The sequence below is a fragment of the Telmatherina bonti genome (assembly GCF_933228915.1).
Source record: "Telmatherina bonti genome assembly, chromosome: 3".
Lineage (NCBI taxonomy): Eukaryota > Metazoa > Chordata > Actinopteri > Atheriniformes > Telmatherinidae > Telmatherina > Telmatherina bonti.
This window is the reverse complement of record NC_136621.1, coordinates 13,418,504-13,438,907: the sequence shown is the minus strand read 5'-3', so window position 1 is coordinate 13,438,907 and position 20,404 is coordinate 13,418,504. Positions and strand designations below refer to the sequence as shown.

The following is a 20,404-nucleotide window of genomic DNA, read 5'->3' as shown; positions in this document are numbered from 1 at the left end:
TGTAAATGCCAAGGACGAAAACCACGGTTGGACAGTCATGACCTTCGAGCCCTCAGGCAGCACTGCAGCAGAAACCATCATGCGGGTAAAATAAATGCAGCCACATGGGCTCAGGAGGACTGAGGAATCCCATTTGCACTGAAAAGTTCACTGCTGCATTTACAAATGTAACCTCCAACTGGATTATACAAGGACCAAGACATATATCGATTCTTTTCTATACACCTGCTCCTCTGAGATGGACAGAAACACAGTCAGTCAATGTTACAGCCGCTTTAGGAAAAAAAAACCATCTACTTCTACATACACAGATAAGAAGATTCAGGCGTTTATCAGAAAAGCTGTGATGATTTACAGACGCATCAGTGTCCATGTCAAGAACGACTTCATATGCGTGAAGGTACCATGGATGCTGGGATTTTGGAGACAAATGATGATGCTTTTGCCCAGCAGGTCAGTGGTTATGTCAGCAGGATGATGCAAGACTTCACACGACTTCCAACCGAGTGGCTTCAAACACAAACACAGTAAATTTCATGAGGAGGAAAATTAGATGCTGAGCCACTGAAATCTTGGATTCACGTGTTCATCAGGAAAACAAACAATCACTACCTGAGTCCACAAAGTCATGAAAAGTTTCCTTAAAAAGAACAGGAAGGATGTGACATGACACTACACTCACAAACATGAGTGTTTTGCTTTGTTGAATAAAAGGCGTAAATAAAATAAAAGACAAAAAGAAGGAATGCAGGCCGGAGGTCAGAAGAACTTGGTGGCATTTGAACACGTCAGTGTCTTTAATCATTTTCGTCCTCATGCTGGCTTTATGGTGAGCCGTGTTTGTGCTCTCAAATGATCAAAAACACATTTCAACAGTCTGGGCACGCTATAAGATCAGATGAAAGTCTGCTTCTAGTGCTTAAAATAAAAATAAATAAAGTTAAATAAAATTCCCACTATGAATCTGAACCCTAACTGGTTTCCCTCTGGCATGTTTGTCTTTAGTAAAATCAGAACTATGAATGCAACGCAGCATGAAAAGATGTTTACTGTCTAATAATGAGACACAGGGATTAAAAACAAATACACGGAAGCTTAATGAAGTATGTTTTAATACTGTAAAAAGAAGTAAATGATGTATGCGTCGGGTGTTAATCTGCTAACAGTGAAGCATTATGAAGTTAAATAAATAAAATAAAAGTACAAAACAAAACAACTGATTTGGTCAGAGATAATGGTTTCCATTGTTTCCAGCTTCAAAACCAAAATAAAGTTGTTGTTTTTTCACTTGACAATCTTTTAAATAAACAAATTTATTGAAATTTCACTTTGAAATAATTTTTACCAGGCAGACATACTTCTTTGATGTTTTAGTGGAATTTCTTACACATGATGTCAGACCAGGTGGAAATGTGCTTCGTCTCTCACGGAAACCGGCGTGATGCTTACGGCTCGGAAACTCTCCCCTCAGGGATCAGTGTGACATCACTGAGCCACAGAACGATTCTGGTTGGACAAGTGATGAAAGGTGGAAAGCCTCCATGTGGTAAAATGACATGTTGGTGTGCTTTGGAAGAACGCGCATCAGGAACAAAAAGGAAGACAAATAAGAACGGGGTTTGTTTCTTCAAAGGTGCCGTTAACTTCTCATGTGGTTTCCCATCCTGCCTTTGGGAGTCATGCGGCAGTAGCTGTGTTGTACAAAAGCATTTCCTGCATTTTACACGTCAACTGGAGAGCGGTGGTGTTTGAAAGATAAAAAGAAACAGAAATACTCTTTAGAATCTAAAGATGGGAAAAAAATGGAGGCAAGTCAAAAGACTGAGTTTAGAAAAGTTTAAAAAAAATAAAAGCATTTAAAAGAAAACGGATTTGCAAACAGGATGAGCTCCATGAATCTTGCAGAAACAGGGGAAACAAACCAATAGTGACCATGTACACTCACCGAAAATGCAAATATATTGGCTCAACAGAAGGTAAATGTGAAGACGTTTCTGGGATGTGAAATGAATCGAGACATGAACGCTGAAAGAGTCACATCATTTCTCTGGAAATCAACTTTAATGACTAAGTCTTACATAACAGTGTTGTGCAACACGAGCAGCTGATGAAGACAGAAGCTTCGAGAAAACTTGCCATTTAATGGCAACTTGTATGTTATTCAACATGCATTTTTTACTTTTTTTAGGAGCTTTAAACATACTTCGTGCCAGTTTGGCTTTCTTTTATTAATAATTTATTTATTTTCCTTTGCAATTGATTGAACAAACAAAACTCAGTAAAATGACATATTTAGCCTCGATTAAATATTAATTAAAATAGACAATATGCGACTCTTTAGTTTAATTTAATTTAATTTTAAAACTAAAACTGGTTCTTTGCTTCTTCATGGGTCAAGATCAGCGATGCTGGGTTTTTTTTTTAAACCTGAGATAAAACTGATGCTAAATTCCCAGATCAGGAAAACCCAGAATATAAAAGAAGGGTTGTGTTTTGGTGAATTAACTTCTTGAAAACACCCCTCAACTTCTGCTTTGTTCCACACTGAATCCACTCATCTGTTTCATCGGTTTGTCTTCACCTCAGTGTCAAAGTCTTTACTTTTGTTTTGCTGCACAGAACATGCAAATAATCAATCATGTTTGACTTCATTCTTGACTTTAAGAAAGAAGTCTGCAAGCCTGAAATGCATGCATCACCTTCAACCACACTATAATCTAACATGTGCAACAGCAGTCAGGTAGCAGAAGCTGGAAACACCTTTGGCCTTGTCAGTCTCCTAAGAGCCGTTCCTGGAAAATGTCTTCTGTAACAGCATCTTCATCTTTGTGTTTCACCATGATGTCTCATCAGGTGACTGGTACGATGCTGCTGGAGCTGTCCATTGTTAGATGTGTTAAAGTCGGCGGCAGGAGACGTTGCATTTATGTAAAACTCGCGAGGAATAATGAGAAGTTTGCATGCAGCTTACATCCGGTGAGCAGAGTGGCCGATTTAGGACTTTAAGCTAAACTTTGCATCACCAGAAGCTTCATATCAACACATTGGCTGCTTCGGATGAGCATCATTGCTGACTCATAAAAGGAACCCAAGAGCACTTTATAGAAGAGAGGAAACACAGCAAAAGATGAGACAAGAGTGGACATGAAAGTGTCTTTTACTGGCTGGAGAGATCTCAGAGAAGAGACAAGACGGCCGTTACGGGCAGCAAAGTTTAAAAATCTACCCAACTTCAGTAGCATGGCTCTAAATAGTGCTGCGACTCCACTCACTCGCCCACCATCAGCGTAATGGATGCTGCAGACCCACTCTGACATTTACTCTCATACATCTTAAATTACCTCTGTGCAGTTCTGCAGCAAAACTAATATCATGGGTATTTTAATTAGAATGGGGCTGCCAACTGGTGAGCCACGTCCCGTTTGATCCGAGGGTTTACATACCGATGCATTTCCATCTTTTACGCTAAAATCAGGCTCCAGTTTATATAATTTCCTCTCCATCTAACTGGTGAGGCATTCACACCACAAGCCAGCATGTTAAAAAAAAAAAAAAAAAGTCATACTGGGCAGGAAGGAAGACGTACCATCAATGTGTGGCTGTTGAGCTTAGCTGGAGTCGGACGGTCCACAACCAAACAGAGACACACAGAAACCAGTTTGAGGGTACACAGTGTGGTGATGAGCACTTAAGAGCTCTGCATCCTTGTGCAAACCCTCAACCAAAAACTAATTAAAGTCTGCTGGAAGTAAGACATCAGCAGGTGGCGTAGGTGCATTCATTCCTGAACTTTCTCTGGTGGTCTGTGGCAGGCTGATGTCATAGTCTAATTTTTCATCTGCAGCAAATATAGTGCAACAAAATGACAAATTAAAAGACTGAAAGAGACACTTCAGCTTCACCTCCTCCAGGCGCTCTCCATCAAAACAAACCGGTTTTTTTTTCTAAATTATTCACCGCCTCAAAAAATATCAAGTCAACCAAGTTAGTTTATGGCTGTCATCTTTCTCCTCCTCACATGCCCCGGTACGGCTCTGTGAAACTACTAAAACTTCGGATATGACATCCATATGGAATCCTGATATCAATCTGAGAGCGAGTGCCTGAGAGCATGAGATGTTCCACACTCAGCCACCTGACACCTGCAGGTTTATTCAGCAAATGTGACGCTTTAAATCTGCCAAACTACTGCCACTGTGGCGGTGAGGGGGAAACAAAGGCGGAGAATTATTCCTGTAGCATGGAAAAAAAATAAAACAGTGCCAGTGGCAGCGCGAAGGAGAGACAGACAGGGAGGGAAAACTGGATAATGATCTCTCTAGACTGGGTCCTACTGAGAGACAGAGACAGGGAGGGAATGGCTGTGAAGTGCCACTTACTTCTCAATGAGGTCCAACGTCACCCCTGGCACCAACTTGGCGCTCTTCTGCATACAAAACCTGGAAAAAAAAAGGAAAAATATAGGGAATGTTAAAGCAACACAAGTTCAAGTAGGACATGATGCAATAAAAATGCTCATTCCTCTACAGGACAAAATTTATGGCCTGCAAAGGAGACAATCGATAGATAAAACATTTGAATGAAAAACGAGAGCTGCAGAGATTACAACCACTGAGCAGCGAACAGTACAAGTGTGTTTTGGCTGAGTTATAGTCAGAGAGGAGGGGGCAGGCTGTGGGAAACACACACTCATCTCTGAGACGCCTGCCATGGAGGCTGCTGTTTACTATGCGCGGCCAGCTGTAAGTCACAGCAGGCCGGCGTGCAGCTTGACAGACGCACGGATCGGCGCTGGAGCTCGCTGCGAGTCTTCACACACCTGGAGGAGAACGGGTGTGTGCGTACACATTACACACAGATCAGCTGAATGAACCTCAGATGAAAGGCGGCGATGATGATCACAAACAACAAATTATTAAGCTCTTTAACATAAAAAGGAGTTTCCTGAAAAACGCGGCTGAACCAGTGTTACGCTCTGCACCAAATACAGATGTTGGAGTTCCCAGCATGTAACAGAGGAGGTGGAATGTGCAGCTGCATGCAGATGTTTCTGCATCGGGAAGAAAACATCCAGCTTTAACTCCTCAGGCCAGTTTTCAACATCTGACAGCAGAAATCTGGACATTATTGAGTGTTTTGATGTTATGAATTATACATTCTGACTTTTACGATGTATAAACTATATATTATTAACGGCAGTTTTGGCTTGTTCATACATAAATAATTAAAACAATATAAAGGACTGTATTTTATTTTTCTTGTCATGGCTTTCTCCTGGTTTCCTAACAACATGCAGTCATGGAGCTTCGGGTGACAGCAGGACACAAAAGAGGCTTTAAAATGTACATTAAGAACAAACTGAAAAAGAAATAAGAGTTTAAATGGACACAGAAAAAGCAAGAATAAACAATTGGTCTATGACAACAATAACAGTCCATTCGCATCTCAAAGACCTGCAGTCACACAGTGAGAAGTAATAAGAATGGCTTTAAATATTCACCAGTTAACCAGTTATAACCAGTTACAGACCACTGCTTCGGTACTTTAGCTGCAAAAACAAACCAACTAAAGAGCCGAGGACTCTGGTTTAAATCGTTGTCTTTCCTTAAAACAAAAAGTGTCTGTTCCAAACCCATAAACCACTTTAAATATATCTACATTTATTTAAGAAATTAGAAATCAATTAGTTTAGCTTTTTTTGTTTTCTTTTTTTTTTTTTTTTTTTTTAAATTGAGAAATTTAATTTAGGTATAATTCTGAACAGATTTCAGTGATGAGTTTATTTTCCCGGTCAGTGAACACATTATGAAACTATAACTGTCGTGTACAAAAGAAAAATCCATTTTTAATTCTGAACATATTGTGACATCTAAAGATCCATGCACTTACTGGGCATGTTCATCTTTTAAAATGATTTACTTCATTTAGTCATCGCTTAAAAATTCCCATTTCTATCTTGAATACTGAACAGCAGGAACAACCAGGAAGAATGACGGTTTGTCCCGAACATCTCTTTATTTTTAATGCTTAATCTTCATCCATGAATGGATGAAGATTTTTCAAAATTTCATCCCAAATTGTTTTGACCGAGTCAAAGTACGAAACAAATTGTCAGAAATCTAATTTTCCGAGCCCTAACTTTACCTGTCAGGACAAATATCACTGGTCCAGACCGTTGCTACTCACTTCATATCCATGACAACCGCAGTTCTGGAGGTTTTCAATGTGTCCCTGCTCCAACACAGCTGACTCACAATAATTAAACATAGTACAGAACTTGGTGTCAGCTTTGTTGGAGCAGAGAAACACTGAAAACCTGCTGGACTGCAGAACTTATAAGTGAGCAACGCGAGCTGGATGCTACCAAACTACTAAGCATCATCTCAGTGATTCTCGCTGTGGAGTCTATTTTTTTAAATAAAAACATAAGAACCGGGTTAAATCAAAGCTACATCTGCCTCTTTACATTTTTCAGACGGCTCTCATAGAGGGGGAGTCGTGGTTGAATATTAACCATTCTGTTTTCTCCACCAAACATCTAAAGCCATCACTGCGCTTGGAAGAAAATGCAAATTCTGAAATGACAGAGGTTTGGTATGGGAAGGGAATTTGTATCCGCCCTGTAAGGATGCGACAGAGGCTGCAGCACTCGAATTCCTTCTGCTGCTGGAGAATAATGAGATCCCACATGACAGCAGTGTGACTGACTGTCTCTTTAAAGATCAGCATGGGTCTTAAGTGTGACATTCATGAAACAAAGAGCAGGAAGGATGTGACCAGGATGACTTGTAAAGTCTCCATAATCAGCCGCATATTGGATGTGTAATGCTCTCCTCTGCACATGATAGAATCCAAGGCTCCTCTGCTTTTACTCTCACAGACGAACCCCAGATTAATGATTTTATTTATGCTTTTGTTTTCGCCTCTAAAAAGGGGGAATGAGCGAATCCCCAGACATAAGCTGGAGATGATAAAGTGGGAATGAAGTCTGAAAAAAACAGTCGAGCCAATGTAAACAGAGCAAAGACGTGGCGGGGTGTTGCATCAGGGAATGCATGTTTACACCAAACCCCTGTGCAGGGAGACGAAGAGGATCCTGATGGCGCAGTGGAGAGCAGAGACAGGAGAAAACAGAAAGAAGGAATGCAGGCCGGAGGTCAGAAGAACTTGGTGGCATTTGAACACGTCAGTGTCTTTAATCATTTTCGTCCTCATGCTGGCTTTATGGTGAGCCGTGTTTGTGCTCTCAAATGATCAAAAACACATTTCAACAGTCTGGGCACGCTATAAGATCAGATGAAAGTCTGCTTCTAGTGCTTAAAATAATAATAAATAAAGTTAAATAAAATTCCCACTATGAATCTGAACCCTAACTGGTTTCCCTCTGGCATGTTTGTCTTTAGTAAAATCAGAACTATGAATGCAACGCAGCATGAAAAGATGTTTACTGTCTAATAATGAGACACAGGGATTAAAAACAAATACACAGAAGCTTAATGAAGTATGTTTTAATACTGTAAAAAGAAGTAAAAGATGTATGCATCGGGTGTTAATCTGCTAACAGTGAATCATTATGAAGTTAAATAAAATAAATTTAATCATTTCAGAGGTGCTGCAAGTGGACTTAGTCTTGAACGCGTGAGAAAATGAGTGGAAGGGGATGAGAGCTCAGATGCTCTGAGGTTCATGTTTCTAACCCGGTTAGAAACATGAACCACTCTGACCTGAACGCTGGTGTTTCTGCAAAACGCTTCCCAGCTGATGATTAGAGTTTCTTTCACACCAGCAGCCTTCCAGCAGAAATGATTTGTATGATCAGTTGGTTTTCATGCACAGTTAATCTGAACACTTAGAGCTCAACTTACTCATTTAATTGGGCTTCAGTCCTGGTTCCAGTATGAAAAGCACAGTAGGAGAATTGATCAAATCGACCTAAGTGTGTTTTTTTCCTCCTAACTTGCCCGTATTGAGCTTTTTTCTTCTGCATCACAGACAAAATGACTGATAAAACTTAACAGCATGAAGTCTGTGTCTGGGCCATGTTTCACCAGAAAGTCTCTGTTGTTAGCAAATGGTTTTAACCATTATAGATACAATGTAAAAGGGAACTTTTATATAAGCAGCAAGTTTTAATAAACCTGGTTTAAAACTGTGGAGCAAAGAGCTGGTTACACAACAGATCTCACATCTGGTGTGTGACAAAGACAAGGAAAAGCTGAGCTCCAAAAGACAGAGATATTTTAAAAATGTCAATTTTAGTGTCCTGCATAAGGGTTGTACTCCGCCAAGGCTGCCCTTTATCACCGATTCTGTTCATAACTTTTATGGACAGAAATTCTAGGCGCAGCCGAGGTGTTGAGGGGATCCGGCTTGGTGGATCCAGGATTGGGTCTCTGCTTTTTGCAGATGATGTGGTCCTGTTGGCTTCATCTGGCCACAATCTCCAGCTCTCACTTGAGCGAATAGGGTGGATTGTCCTCTCTGGGTCTGGAGTCAGGTCTAACCTCAAGTTGGGGAGTTTAAATATCTCGGGGTCCTGTTCACGAGTGAGGGAAGGATGGAGCGTGAGATGGACAGACGGATCGGTGCGGCGTCTGCAGTAATGCGGGCTCTACGTAGGTCTGCGGTGGTGAAGAAGGAGCTGAGCCAGAAGGCGAAGCTCTTTATTTACCAGTTGATCTACGTTCCTACCCTCACCTATGGTCATGAGCTGTGGGTCCTGACCAAAAGAACGAGATCTCGTATACAGGCGGCTGAAATGAGTTTCCTCCGAAGGGAAACTCATTTCAGGGCTTGTAGGGATGCTGTCAGTAGTAAATAGGACTAATGTTTACTCGTGTTAATTGGATTACAAAAAAACAGATTGTATTGTTCGTGTCTGTAAGTGCGTTGACATGACTTTGTCATGAATTGACTCCATAAAAAGCTGAACAACTCTGCTGAATGGGGGGTTTAATCAAAACTGTTGATACCAGTCAGAAAACAAAAAGAAAACAAGAGATTCATTCAAAACACAAGAAATCACCCTCCATAGACCATGAATGACAGGATTTCACAACCACCCATCTAGTCACATGCAACTGAACCTTCCAGGAGCACCAGTATGGCTAGACAGTCTTAAGATAAGAATATCTCTATAAAACATTGGTTAAAATGTTTTGTTAAAGACAAAGCAAAAGTGGGGGAAAAAAACCCACAAAAAAGTGTGATTTAGATCAAACGAAAGGCGTATTAAATAAATCCATGACATACGGTCTTTGTTGGAACAGCTTGTCCACATGGCTGCTGAACTGAGCTGCACTGAAAACTGCAGCCAACAAATGAACATTCCTGCACAGCACAAACATAAGCTGAGAGAAGTACAGAAGGGCTGCAGGTCAGAGATGAAGAGGAAATTGAAGGATTATTACCCACAGAGAGAAAAGGTGACCAAACTGAAATTGAACTGGTGGAGAGGAGAGAGCAAATGTGTGGGAGTTGAGTGGAGGAAAGAGGAAGTGGTTTCCTACATATTAAACTTTGAGGAGGGAAATTAAGCGCACTTTATATGAGGAAAGTACAACAGTGCTCTCAGGGTTGGTGGTGGAAGAGGAGTGGGAGGAGCAGAGTGTCTCCTATGATCCCTGCTGAGCCAGTTGCCATTTACAGCTCATTACTCCTTCCATCAGCCTGTCCATCCCAAAGCTCCGTCTCCATTAGAGCTCTGTGTACCAGAAGGACTTTTTTCCCTCAAATTATTTCAGGTGTAACAACCACATGAGGAAAAAACAACTCAAAAACAATTATCTGATTGTAAATGTATCTTTGTTTTGCTCACTCTTTTCTCTTTCAGTTTTCTCATCAGTGTGCGAAGCTGCTAGCATGATGACACAAACAGAAATCTGATGTTTTCAGCAGCATTTTTAATGGGGAAGTCTGTGGGATTAATGCTACGCACTGTAACAATTACAAAGCTCCAAGACTTCATCATACCATATAACATCCCAATTTAATCACTATCTGAATGCTTTTCTAATTAATTATAACCTTAAAATAATAGTGTCTACTTTAACTCGTTCTTCCAACCAGGACGGTGACCACAATGAAGAAGAATACCATTCAGATGGTGATGAAGGAGAATAAATAGCAATGGATGCTGAGAATCTTGGGGTTTTTTTTAATTTTTTTATTCAAGTTTGAGAAATACGTAATTGAGAAACAGAATCATACTGATTATGTAAAGTAAGAGTAAACTCACATGAATTAAGTTTGTCAAATAAAAAAGAGCTGAAGCACTTCTGGGACAGAGAGGTGGAAGGAAAAAAAGACATTTAAGAGAAGATTAACCAAAGTCTAAAGCTGCAAGATTGTTTCAAGGGGTGCCCAATAAAAAAAAAAAAACAAGGATACTTTCATCAAATACATTGGGGATTTTTATGAGGATATCAAAACTAATGTGTCAATGCAAAAACTAACATGATTTTTTTTATGTATTAATGAAAGTTTAAGACTGGTTAACAATCCAAAATTTGGCCTCATCTTTGTGGAAGAAACTGATTTGAGGCATGTAGGTGCTTTGCTACAGTGAAAAAAAATCACTATCACTTTCTTATTTATAAAAGTTTCTGGTATTTAAAGCCTAATATTTGGATTTTTTTTTTTTACCAACGGAGGTTAAAAAAAAAAAAAAAAAAAAAAACCCGACAGTTCCTCATTTTCTTCTCCACAGGTATCCACAATGTACAGAAACAATGTTTTACTGGAAGTGGTTGGATGGAGTTTGAGATGGCTGCTATCTCAGATTTGACCTCTAGATGCCAGTAGCATGTGCTTTTTTTTCCCTTTTTACCTAAAACTTTCAATATTAATACTTTGAATTTTGAATTCAGTACAAATAATATTACAAATTACACTTTTTGGCTCCACTGATGTAAATTTGCAGGAAAAATAACATAATACAGCTGGCTGTAATGTTTTGGGGGAAAAAAAAAAAAAAATCTGGTTTTGTAACTTGAAACCTTTTTAATCTGAAAAGTCGTCCACCTCTCAGGTGGGGTCCCATCACTGATTATGCAAAGAAAAAAAAAGAAAGCTTGGCAGATGTAAAAACAGCTTTACCCTTCATTTACAATGCTGGAGCCAAACTGCCTCCTCACACAACCTCACACATGCTTTGTGGACATGATTATCCACTCAGCACAACAGGCTATTTGTCCTTCATTGTAGATTAAAGAACAAAAAGAGCAATTACCTCCCTCACAGGCAATTCACCACCATCGTTACTGATGCGGCATTTCATGTTTCTGTCGAGCCTCTACATTCAAACTGGATAACAATAAAGAGGCATTCACATTCCCACTTCTTATGTAGGATGCAAGATGGTGGCCTATGATGCTGAAGATCTGCACGATGTGGAGATTAAAAAGCACAGCAGGAGAGTCTTGTAAAATAACCATTTTTAGCTCCTTGCAAAGACCTCGATGACTTCCTTTCCTTCCTGGCAGAGATGTAATACAGCCTGTTAGGTAAGAATCAGGGTATGCTCCCAGATGAATCCTTGGCTTTCCTCAGTACAGCTTAGATAGCAGCAGATTTACAAATACCAACCCAGCCTCAGGGGTGATGTTTTCCTGCATGGATGTGAATAATTATGCACACACAGACTGTTGCTGCTGGCGATTCTGACCTGTTCGTGCTTCATTTTCCCGCTCTTGAATCTTCATGTACGTTCTGGAAACAGTGTTTGAAGATGAAGATCATGGCTATGGATGAGATTTAACTTGTAATGAAGCAGCTGGGGTACACACACACACACACACACACACACACACACACACACACACACACACACACACACACACACACAAGCACAGTCTTATTATGCTCATTGAGAACAAATGTGGATCTGCCTCTCATTTCAGTGTCTATAGGAGAAACGGGGGAAATTAAATTTTCACAAGAGCGCGCACGCACGCACGCACGCACGCACACACACACACACACACACACACACACACACACACACACACACACACACACACACACACACACACACACACACCATGGTGATCTCATTCTGGAGCCTTGGTTTTAATAACGGAAATGTAAATTAGTTGTAAAAATGTTGACATATTCATCTTCTCCCTCTTGTCTCTTGATGTAGGATGAACTACAGAGGAAATGGTTGCATAATACTGCATAGGCCTTCACTTAGTATTTTCTTGAGACCTCTGAATGGAGTTTACCTCAGAAAACCTCCCGTACATATGAATGTCGGGGTTCACTGTTAGATGGAACTGGTTTGTTTCACTGCCGTATGATGACTGTCTCACCTTGTGACACAATCAAGTTTATATAACTAACCTGCCCAAAAAGAAGGACAACTACCTCAAGTTTCCTCAAGTTTACATGACCTGTCAGGGCTGCTGCTCATGGTGTAATTTGAAGCAAAGGAATGTCATCTGTTTAGACAAAGCCAGCAGTAGATTTGCGTTGTGCTGCCAAGTCCCAGTTACCCGCTACCGCCTGCTGACATAAAAGGCAGCACGGACACCTGAACTGAGGGCTGTATACCAGAGATGTCCTAAGTCAGTCCTGCTGGTTTTTTATGTTTCCTGTTGCAGCACACCTGAATTAGGTTGATGGGCCAACATGTTTGAGCAGAACTTAACAACAAGCTCTTTAGGAAAGTCACTTAATTGGAATCAGGTGTGTTGGAGCAGGTAGACATCAATGAAAGCAGCACTTGAGTAGCAGAGCTGGACACACCTGAAATAAAGTGTAAACTATTGATCACAATTTACCCCCAAGAATGACACACTACCGTTTCTGAGCAGTTGTTGATGATGTAAGTGATAGCGCTCGGATATCTAGTGGAGTTTTAAGGGTTAAAAGCATTTTATTACATGATGGTGTCAAATGAACTAAATCAACATTAGGGTGACCAAAGTTCTGCAGGTTTTTAATGTTTCCCTGCTCCAACACACCTGACTCAAATTTAATGGATCCAACAGCCTATAAAGTTTTGCACAATCACTCAGTTTTAGTCAGGTGTGTTGGGGCAGAAAACACTGAAAATCTGCAGGACAGTGGCCTTCAAAAACTTAAGCTGGACACCCCCGCGTTACACAATGGCCGAGAGTTGCTGATAAGGTTATTATGTGATTTTGTTTTTCATATTAACTTCTACTTTTTATTTGATTTAGGGCACATTCCCATCAGCCTTTTTTATTTAATCCAAGTCCGTTAGTTTGGAAAGTCCGCTTTGTTTGGGGAGCTGGGAATGCGCCAAACAAATTCAGATTCGGACCAAAGAAGTGGACTCAGTCCGCCTACAAACGCAGGTCTTGGCACATATCAAGTGGACCGTATACAGGAAGCAGACTACAAAAAAAGTTACCTCTCGCATTTGACGTAGCGTTGCATTTTGGGTAAATACATAGTGATCGCGTTAAGAGTCCTCTGCCTTGTTTAAGGCATCAAGTGTATTTCAGCAGTTTACTTGCATAAGACAAAATAAAGAAACCAAAACAGAGATAGTTTATTGCGAGTTAAACATGGAGCACGAGAGTTTTCTTCTTCACGTGGATCTTGTCCTTTGCGCCACCTTTGGTGGGATTTGAGATTTATTATTGTAAACCAAAGACCAAAGTGTAGCGTGACCGCAATCTCTGTCTGCATGAATACACCCCCTTACAACTAACCCGAGTCCCCAATCAGACCGAGTCTAACAGACTATAATGATGACTGCACCCTTAAAACCAGTTTTTTCCTGTACTGACACCTGAACTGTGGAATGAGCTCCCCTCCCAGACCAAACACTGGAAACTTTTAAATCACACCTCAAAACGCAGCTTTATTCCTTTGCTTGTAGCACAACATGAACGTTGTTTGGTCTCCATTTGTCTTATAAGGTATTTCAGCCTTTCAATTTACTTAAAAGTACCTTAGTTTTATTATTAGTTTTAAGTCTTAATTTAATCTAGTGTATTCTCCTTTCTAATGCATTTAATTGTATGTTCTTTAACATTTTAAACACATCTTAAACATTTTAACTCATAATCTGACAACAAAATTATTCCTGGATGTTGACTGGGATGCAGCTAGAATCTTGTATTGTGAAAACATGGTAATATATCAACGTAATATACTATTTTGTTGAGTCAATGTAAAATCAATGTGAATCTTTACATCATTAAAGAAATTCTGTCGAGCAATTTCATTAGTTTGATTTTTTTCAAACTGAGGTTTATTTTTCTTAATATTTGCATGCGACAGACTTAAAATCGACCAATCAGAGAAGGTGTGTTGACTGATAGATCACCAGTTACGATGCAGGTCTAAATTTCATTCAAACTTTGTGTCACCATGGTCGAGCGTCTTTATTATATCTTTTCTGCTTCTTAAAGCAAGCAGCTAGCTGCTAAAGCAGATCTTCAAAGTCCGTTCTGAAGCAGCCGTGGTCCAACTTGAGCTCCTGTATTAAACAATGATATTCACCTTACTTTTCTAGAACAGGATGAACCCAGCGCCTCTTTTTCCTCTACCTCTGCAGCATCAGCATGTCCTGGCTTGATGTGGATCCATCTTGCGAGTTTCTTTCAGAATTTTCATCACTTATTCACATTTTTACATCACACTCGGTGTGCATAGATAGAAATGTTGATAAATTACCTCCTAATTATTCGCAATTTTGTGTCGTTTATTTGTCTTGGTCCCAGTGTGCAAAGGACTCAAGTCTTTGTACCACACACACAGTGCTAACCACTTAAACTGGAGACATGTTGATATATTTTACTGCTGCTGTTGCTGCTCGATGAAAAGATAAGTTATAGTGTGACAGGGAATCAGGATGTTGACATTTCATAGTAATCTGTGTGAAAGGGGGGATGATATTTCACCCTGTAGTGGAGAAAGAGATTTGTGGTCCATCAAGCTGACTGGCCCTGAGACCCTCCTTTTGCATCTGTGAATATTAGATCCTCACCCTGAGTTTTCATTACATTTCCCTGTGTCATCCTGCACCCACATCTCTATTTTCAGATGCACATGTCCCTCATTCCTCCCGTCCGTCGCAGCAGCGGGGAAATCCCTTGAAGATGGCGCTCCATCAGTAATGATTTTCTGCTCAGCTGAGCAATGAAAGGTACACATGCACTCAGCCAGCACAGCTCACTCTCCCCTCCCCCTGTGTAAACCCCATCATCCATCCCTCAGTGCATCTCATTAAAGTTTTAAAGTGAAGGTAAGCCAGCACATCAGTGCATCCCGCCGCCTGTCCACCCACTCTAACTATGGCGAGCACCCACCCCTCTTCCTTCCTGAGTGCCTCCCTGCCTCTCCCTCTGGGGCTTTGTGAGATCAAGGTGAAAGGCAGCTTGGCACTTCATTATTCAGACAATAATAAAACAGAAGATGCAGCACCCCACTATGAGAAAAGAGAATTAAGAAGAGGGACTCAAAGAGAAAGAGAGGGGGGGGGGGGGGGGGGGGGGTTTGCATCGAGTTTAGATGAAGAAAACATAAAACCTTCCAGGCGAGTCTTAAAAGAGCTGGTTTATGCAACAGGACCTTCCTTGATCAAGTTGTCATCCAGCGCTGGCAGGAGGAGAGAGGACAGCAGCTGGAAACCATGACAACACCTGCTGGCAACAAACCGCGGGAAAAACCCAGTTTCTGTAGTACAGCTTATCAGCATCCAATACAAAAAGTTAGCTAACATCATCTTCACAATGTATGAATCCCCGAAGAGAGTGTTTTATTAGAATTAAAGAAGAAAGGGAAAGCTAATTTCCTGTAAGGATGCTTTGTTTACCGCAACATCGTGTTAATATAAACATGTTCTGGCTGTTCAGATGAAACTGTAATTTGGGTCCTTTCAGAGTTTAAATAATGCCTGAATGAATTAATACATAAATGACTAAATGAGTAGAGTTGTTTTTCTTTTGAAGTGTTGTTTTTCATGTAAAATTTCTACTAAATGAGCCCATCAAGCACCATATTTACTGTGTATGTAACACAGCAACATTTACACCGATTTAATACCGACCAGCAAGTTGGATTAATTTATAAAACAGAAACCACTGAAGCTTGACCTCCGCTAATTCTCCACAAGAAAGTCACTACGGCCATTTTCTGAGTATTAAGGAATAATTCAGTCTGTATCAATCTTCAGTCTTTTAGCAACTGCTTCTCCGAGAGGGAACGTCGGAAACGGACATAAATATTAATCACACAGAAGTGACTCTTCATCATGCTGAAGGTCACAGCGGGATGTGGATCTAAAGCAGTGAAAGATGAACCAAACTCCTCAACATTTATGGCAGAAAAGAAACATTTGGCTAGCTGTCGGACACCCCCCAAAGGGAACCTGTCATTCCCCCTTAGATGCTTTAAAAAAACCTGAAATTTCAGTGGGAAATTTGTGAAATGAGCCCGGCGACTTTCAGTCTGCAAAGTGAAATCAGTCATTAACATGCAAATAAAACATGCAGGTAAGCGCTGATTTTTGGCACCAAAAGGACTTTGAACACTGAAGAGAGTATCTGGCCTGGTGGTGAGGCACTGTACGGATTATGTGATCAGATCGGCACTTTCTGAGCATTAGATGGACAATGACTGTTGACTGGATTGATAATCTAACATTTAATAAAGCAGGACAAAGCTGATTTATACAATGTGTTTTTAATGGTATTCAAAATAATTTTTCAAAGGGATAAACTGTTTCAGTGGCAAAAAAAAAGAAAAGAATAGAAGAAAAATAGTACAGGATCCTTCATCTGGCGGTGGTTTGGATACCGGAGAGAGGATGTTGACCAAACAACTGTCGTATGCAAAGTATGTCGCAAAAGTGTCGCCACAAAAGGTAGTAGTACCACAAATTTATTTCATCATTTGAAAAGTCCCCCCCCCCAGAGCACCTATTTTCATACATTGCATTTATTACATCATGCAAAGGCACTTTATTTTGTTTTAAAATGACATGTTTCTGCCACTGCTTTAACTGTTCAATAAATATGGTTTTGATCAGTTTGCTTCATTACAATTTCATCCTTTTGGCATGAATGCTTAAAATAAGCAAATCTTGATGCAGTATGAACAGTTATGTTTTAATGTAGACACGAAATCATCTTACTGATGTGATTGTATGCACCAAAGCATTCATTCAAGGATAAGGTAAATATTGAGATATATACTGTATATCGTGACATGCCATAAAAATATCGGGGTATGACTAAAAGGTCATATCTCCCAGCCCTACTTTCCTGCAGATTAAAGTGATCTAATGAGCTCTAAAAATCCCTCGTTTTTATCACGAAGTCTGCTGTGACTTTATTCACCATGCTGAATGACAGCCGTTGTATTTGCAGTGTTTCTTATGAGCATGATGCTCACAGCTTCAATTGCTTCTATAAAGCAACTCTAAAACAACTGCAGGCTGAACCACAGGTGATTTATTTCAAGAAAGTAGGTTGGAATGATAAAGCAGCAGCGTACTTACATTGCCCACTAAATGATAAAGTCAGAGCTCAGAAAAAAAATGACTATAAATGTGAAATAGTTTCTAGTAGGGCTGTGACGAGATGCTTTTGTTCCCATCAATTCCGATATTTTTGGATGCCGATGCAATTTAATTTGCGATTCTCACAATTTTTCAATATTGCTGATTATTAGAGATTAAAAACGAAAAAAAATAAACATAACTTTGTTTTGCTCGTCATTTTTCTTGATTTCAATTAGGAAAAAACAACACAGTAGCCAGACCATCATTCTGCTGCTATAATGACCAAGAAGACAAGTAAAAAGATCAATAAAAACAATAAAAATTACAAAGTTTTATAATGGATTAGTTTTATTTATCTGGAAAAAAAAAAATCCTTTTTTTTTGTAAAACAAAATCCATTTTTTAAATTGTGAAGCAAAATATCCCGATATTCGATCTTTCGATTCGATTTTTGAGTTCATACTGTTACAGTGATATTGGTAAAATAAGTTGACCATTTCATTTTTGGATTAATGTGTCCCCTATAAAATGAACTGTGAGCTAATGAAGATACAGCAGGGATGCCAACAATACCTCCCTGGTACTAAAGATGGACAGCTACACGGCTTCTCCTCGTATTGTTTTCTCATCAATACTCATCTTCTCTGCAGCAGCTCAGTCATTCAGGGAGGAACTCGGGTCACAGCTCGGGACTACAGACGTGTCCCGTGGGAGGTGATCTGAACACAGGACAGACTCTGGTCTCAGCGAGACTTTATATTTCTCATCTGGTTTAGGAACACCTTGGAATCCATTGGGAAGAACTCGTTGACGCGACTGGACAGGAAGTGGTTTGGCTCGGTGGCTAAATGTGAATGTCAGTTTCGAACCTTGTCCACTGTCGCGGCTCTTATACTTCACTCCGTCTTTTCCGTTGTGTGTTGTTAAGTCAGTTTATCCACTAGTACACAGTGCTGAGTTCAAAGTTCATTTCTGCGTTTTGGCCCTGGAAATGTGCTTGTGTTGTTTAGAACAGTCTAAAAACACCAGAAGAAGAAATCCACAGATACATCCAAAGATATTTAGCTGTTTTCCTGAAGTTCATCTGCATCTTCTTCAGATGCTTTTTATTTGGTGTTGTCTGTGTTGTCTTCCTCTTCTTCTCTGGTTTAAAAGTCTCGCTGGTTGTATATCAGTGGTGATACTTAAAGTCCCTGAGATTTCTGGTGGTTTTGTTCCGTTTTCTGTGTCAAGTGACGAAAAGCAAGACCCCGTGAAAATGGACCAAATTACGTGAGAAACCAACACAAGAGAAGGATGAAACTTTAAGCATGTTGTTGTTCTGCATTAAGAATAAACAAGACTTTAGATGGATTCTTTGTGGTTACACTCAATCAAGCATAAACTAAACTTTATCACTAGCATGTTCACATGGACACAAAAAGTTCTCTTCAGAAAAAAAATTCTTCATGTAAACACACCAATCAGAAGACTGGATGCTGCTCATTTGGATCCATTTCATTCTGATCCAGGGTGGGTTATTCCAGTTGTTCCCATCAGTGTGCATTGAAACACATATTTCGAATGTTGAGTAGAAATTATCATTACGTCAGCTGTACACATAGACTGCATATAAAGAGATGGACGTAGTCTCCATGACATCACCCATAGGTTTCTGAAGAGCGGAATTGAAGCTCGGTGGGAGGTTCCTACCATCGCCATCTTGGCAGCGTCATGCGCGTCGTCTCACCCGGAAAATACATATATGGGCAAAGAGGTGGAGCTGAGAAGGGGGCTGTGAGCGTCATGGTGGATGATTGACATTGAGTGAACTCCAAGTTTTCTGTAGCTAAAAGCTAACCCAGAGATAACAGGAGCTAACCGGCTAACGGAGGTAAGCAGGCGAAAGCTAAGTCACGTTGTTAACCGGCTAAAAACCGCGGTTGTTCTACGTTCTTCTGACTTGAAGCGGGAGGTCGGGTACCTGTCAATCAAAGGGACACGCCCCTAAATATGCCGAACTTCGAGATTGAATTACTTTTAAACGGGCGAGTTAGAAAAAACTTCACTCCCCCCACAGTTGTCATGAAGGTAAACCTGGCCTATAAACCAAAAAGGATTTTTGAACCAGGCTGTAAACATGTTTATTTCTGCAATGAAGTTGGCCTTTTTAACATGGGAGTCTATGGGGATTTGTTCTGTTTTGGAGCCCCTAGCGGATGAAGGGGGAACTGCAGTTTTATGCACTTCCACATAGGTTTCACTTTTAACCACCAGAGGTTGCCGCTTGGCTGTACATTAATGTAACGCAATCCCGTGTTTACCATATGGCTTCCTTTACAACCTTCACTTCACCCAATAAATTTATGTGAGAAGAAAGAAGACAGCTGATGGTGGGATTATAACCGAAGTGATCAGTAGGAGATACAAATACTCTAAATGCTTTAGATTTTAAAATAACTCAAAATAATGAAGTAGGACAAACTGAACTCAGTAAGACGGTAATAAACACACACACAGCAGTTTGTTTAGACCTGAAATCAGCGGTTCTTTGTCTACTGCTGTTTCCACAAAGTCAGACATAATTCTGCACGTGTCAAAATGATTTGTGATGCATGTAAACACACGTCATGATTAGTGTAACTGTTTCAGCCTCGTATAAATACACCCGACTGAAGAACTTCTACACATGTAAACACGGTTATTGATGTGTTTTCTGACAACTTATAAATGAATTAAATCATGTGTTAGAAAACACATTTCCTCTGAAATCAACCCTTCAGACTACAGTAATCAAACACATCATGAAGATAATGAACCCGTTAAAATGAACTCCACCTAAAACATTTCTTAATGGATAAAAAACTTGTTTTACTGCTACTTGCAGTATCGTCTAATACTGAAGTACAGTGTGGCTAAAAGGTAAATTGCGTTAGCGACTGG

General features: G+C 40.1%; 1 protein-coding gene across 2 annotated transcripts in view; it reads right to left on the bottom strand.

Moving 5' to 3' along the window:
• rptor (regulatory associated protein of MTOR, complex 1) overlaps positions 1 to 20,404 on the bottom strand; it is a 235,132-nt gene that overhangs the window by 121,919 nt on the left and 92,809 nt on the right. For both annotated transcript variants that reach the window (XM_079265219.1, XM_079265220.1), the window contains exon 8: positions 4,380 to 4,439. In XM_079265219.1, coding sequence (XP_079121345.1) covers positions 4,380 to 4,439 — 60 coding nt within the window. The remainder of the gene's footprint in view (positions 1 to 4,379; positions 4,440 to 20,404) is intronic.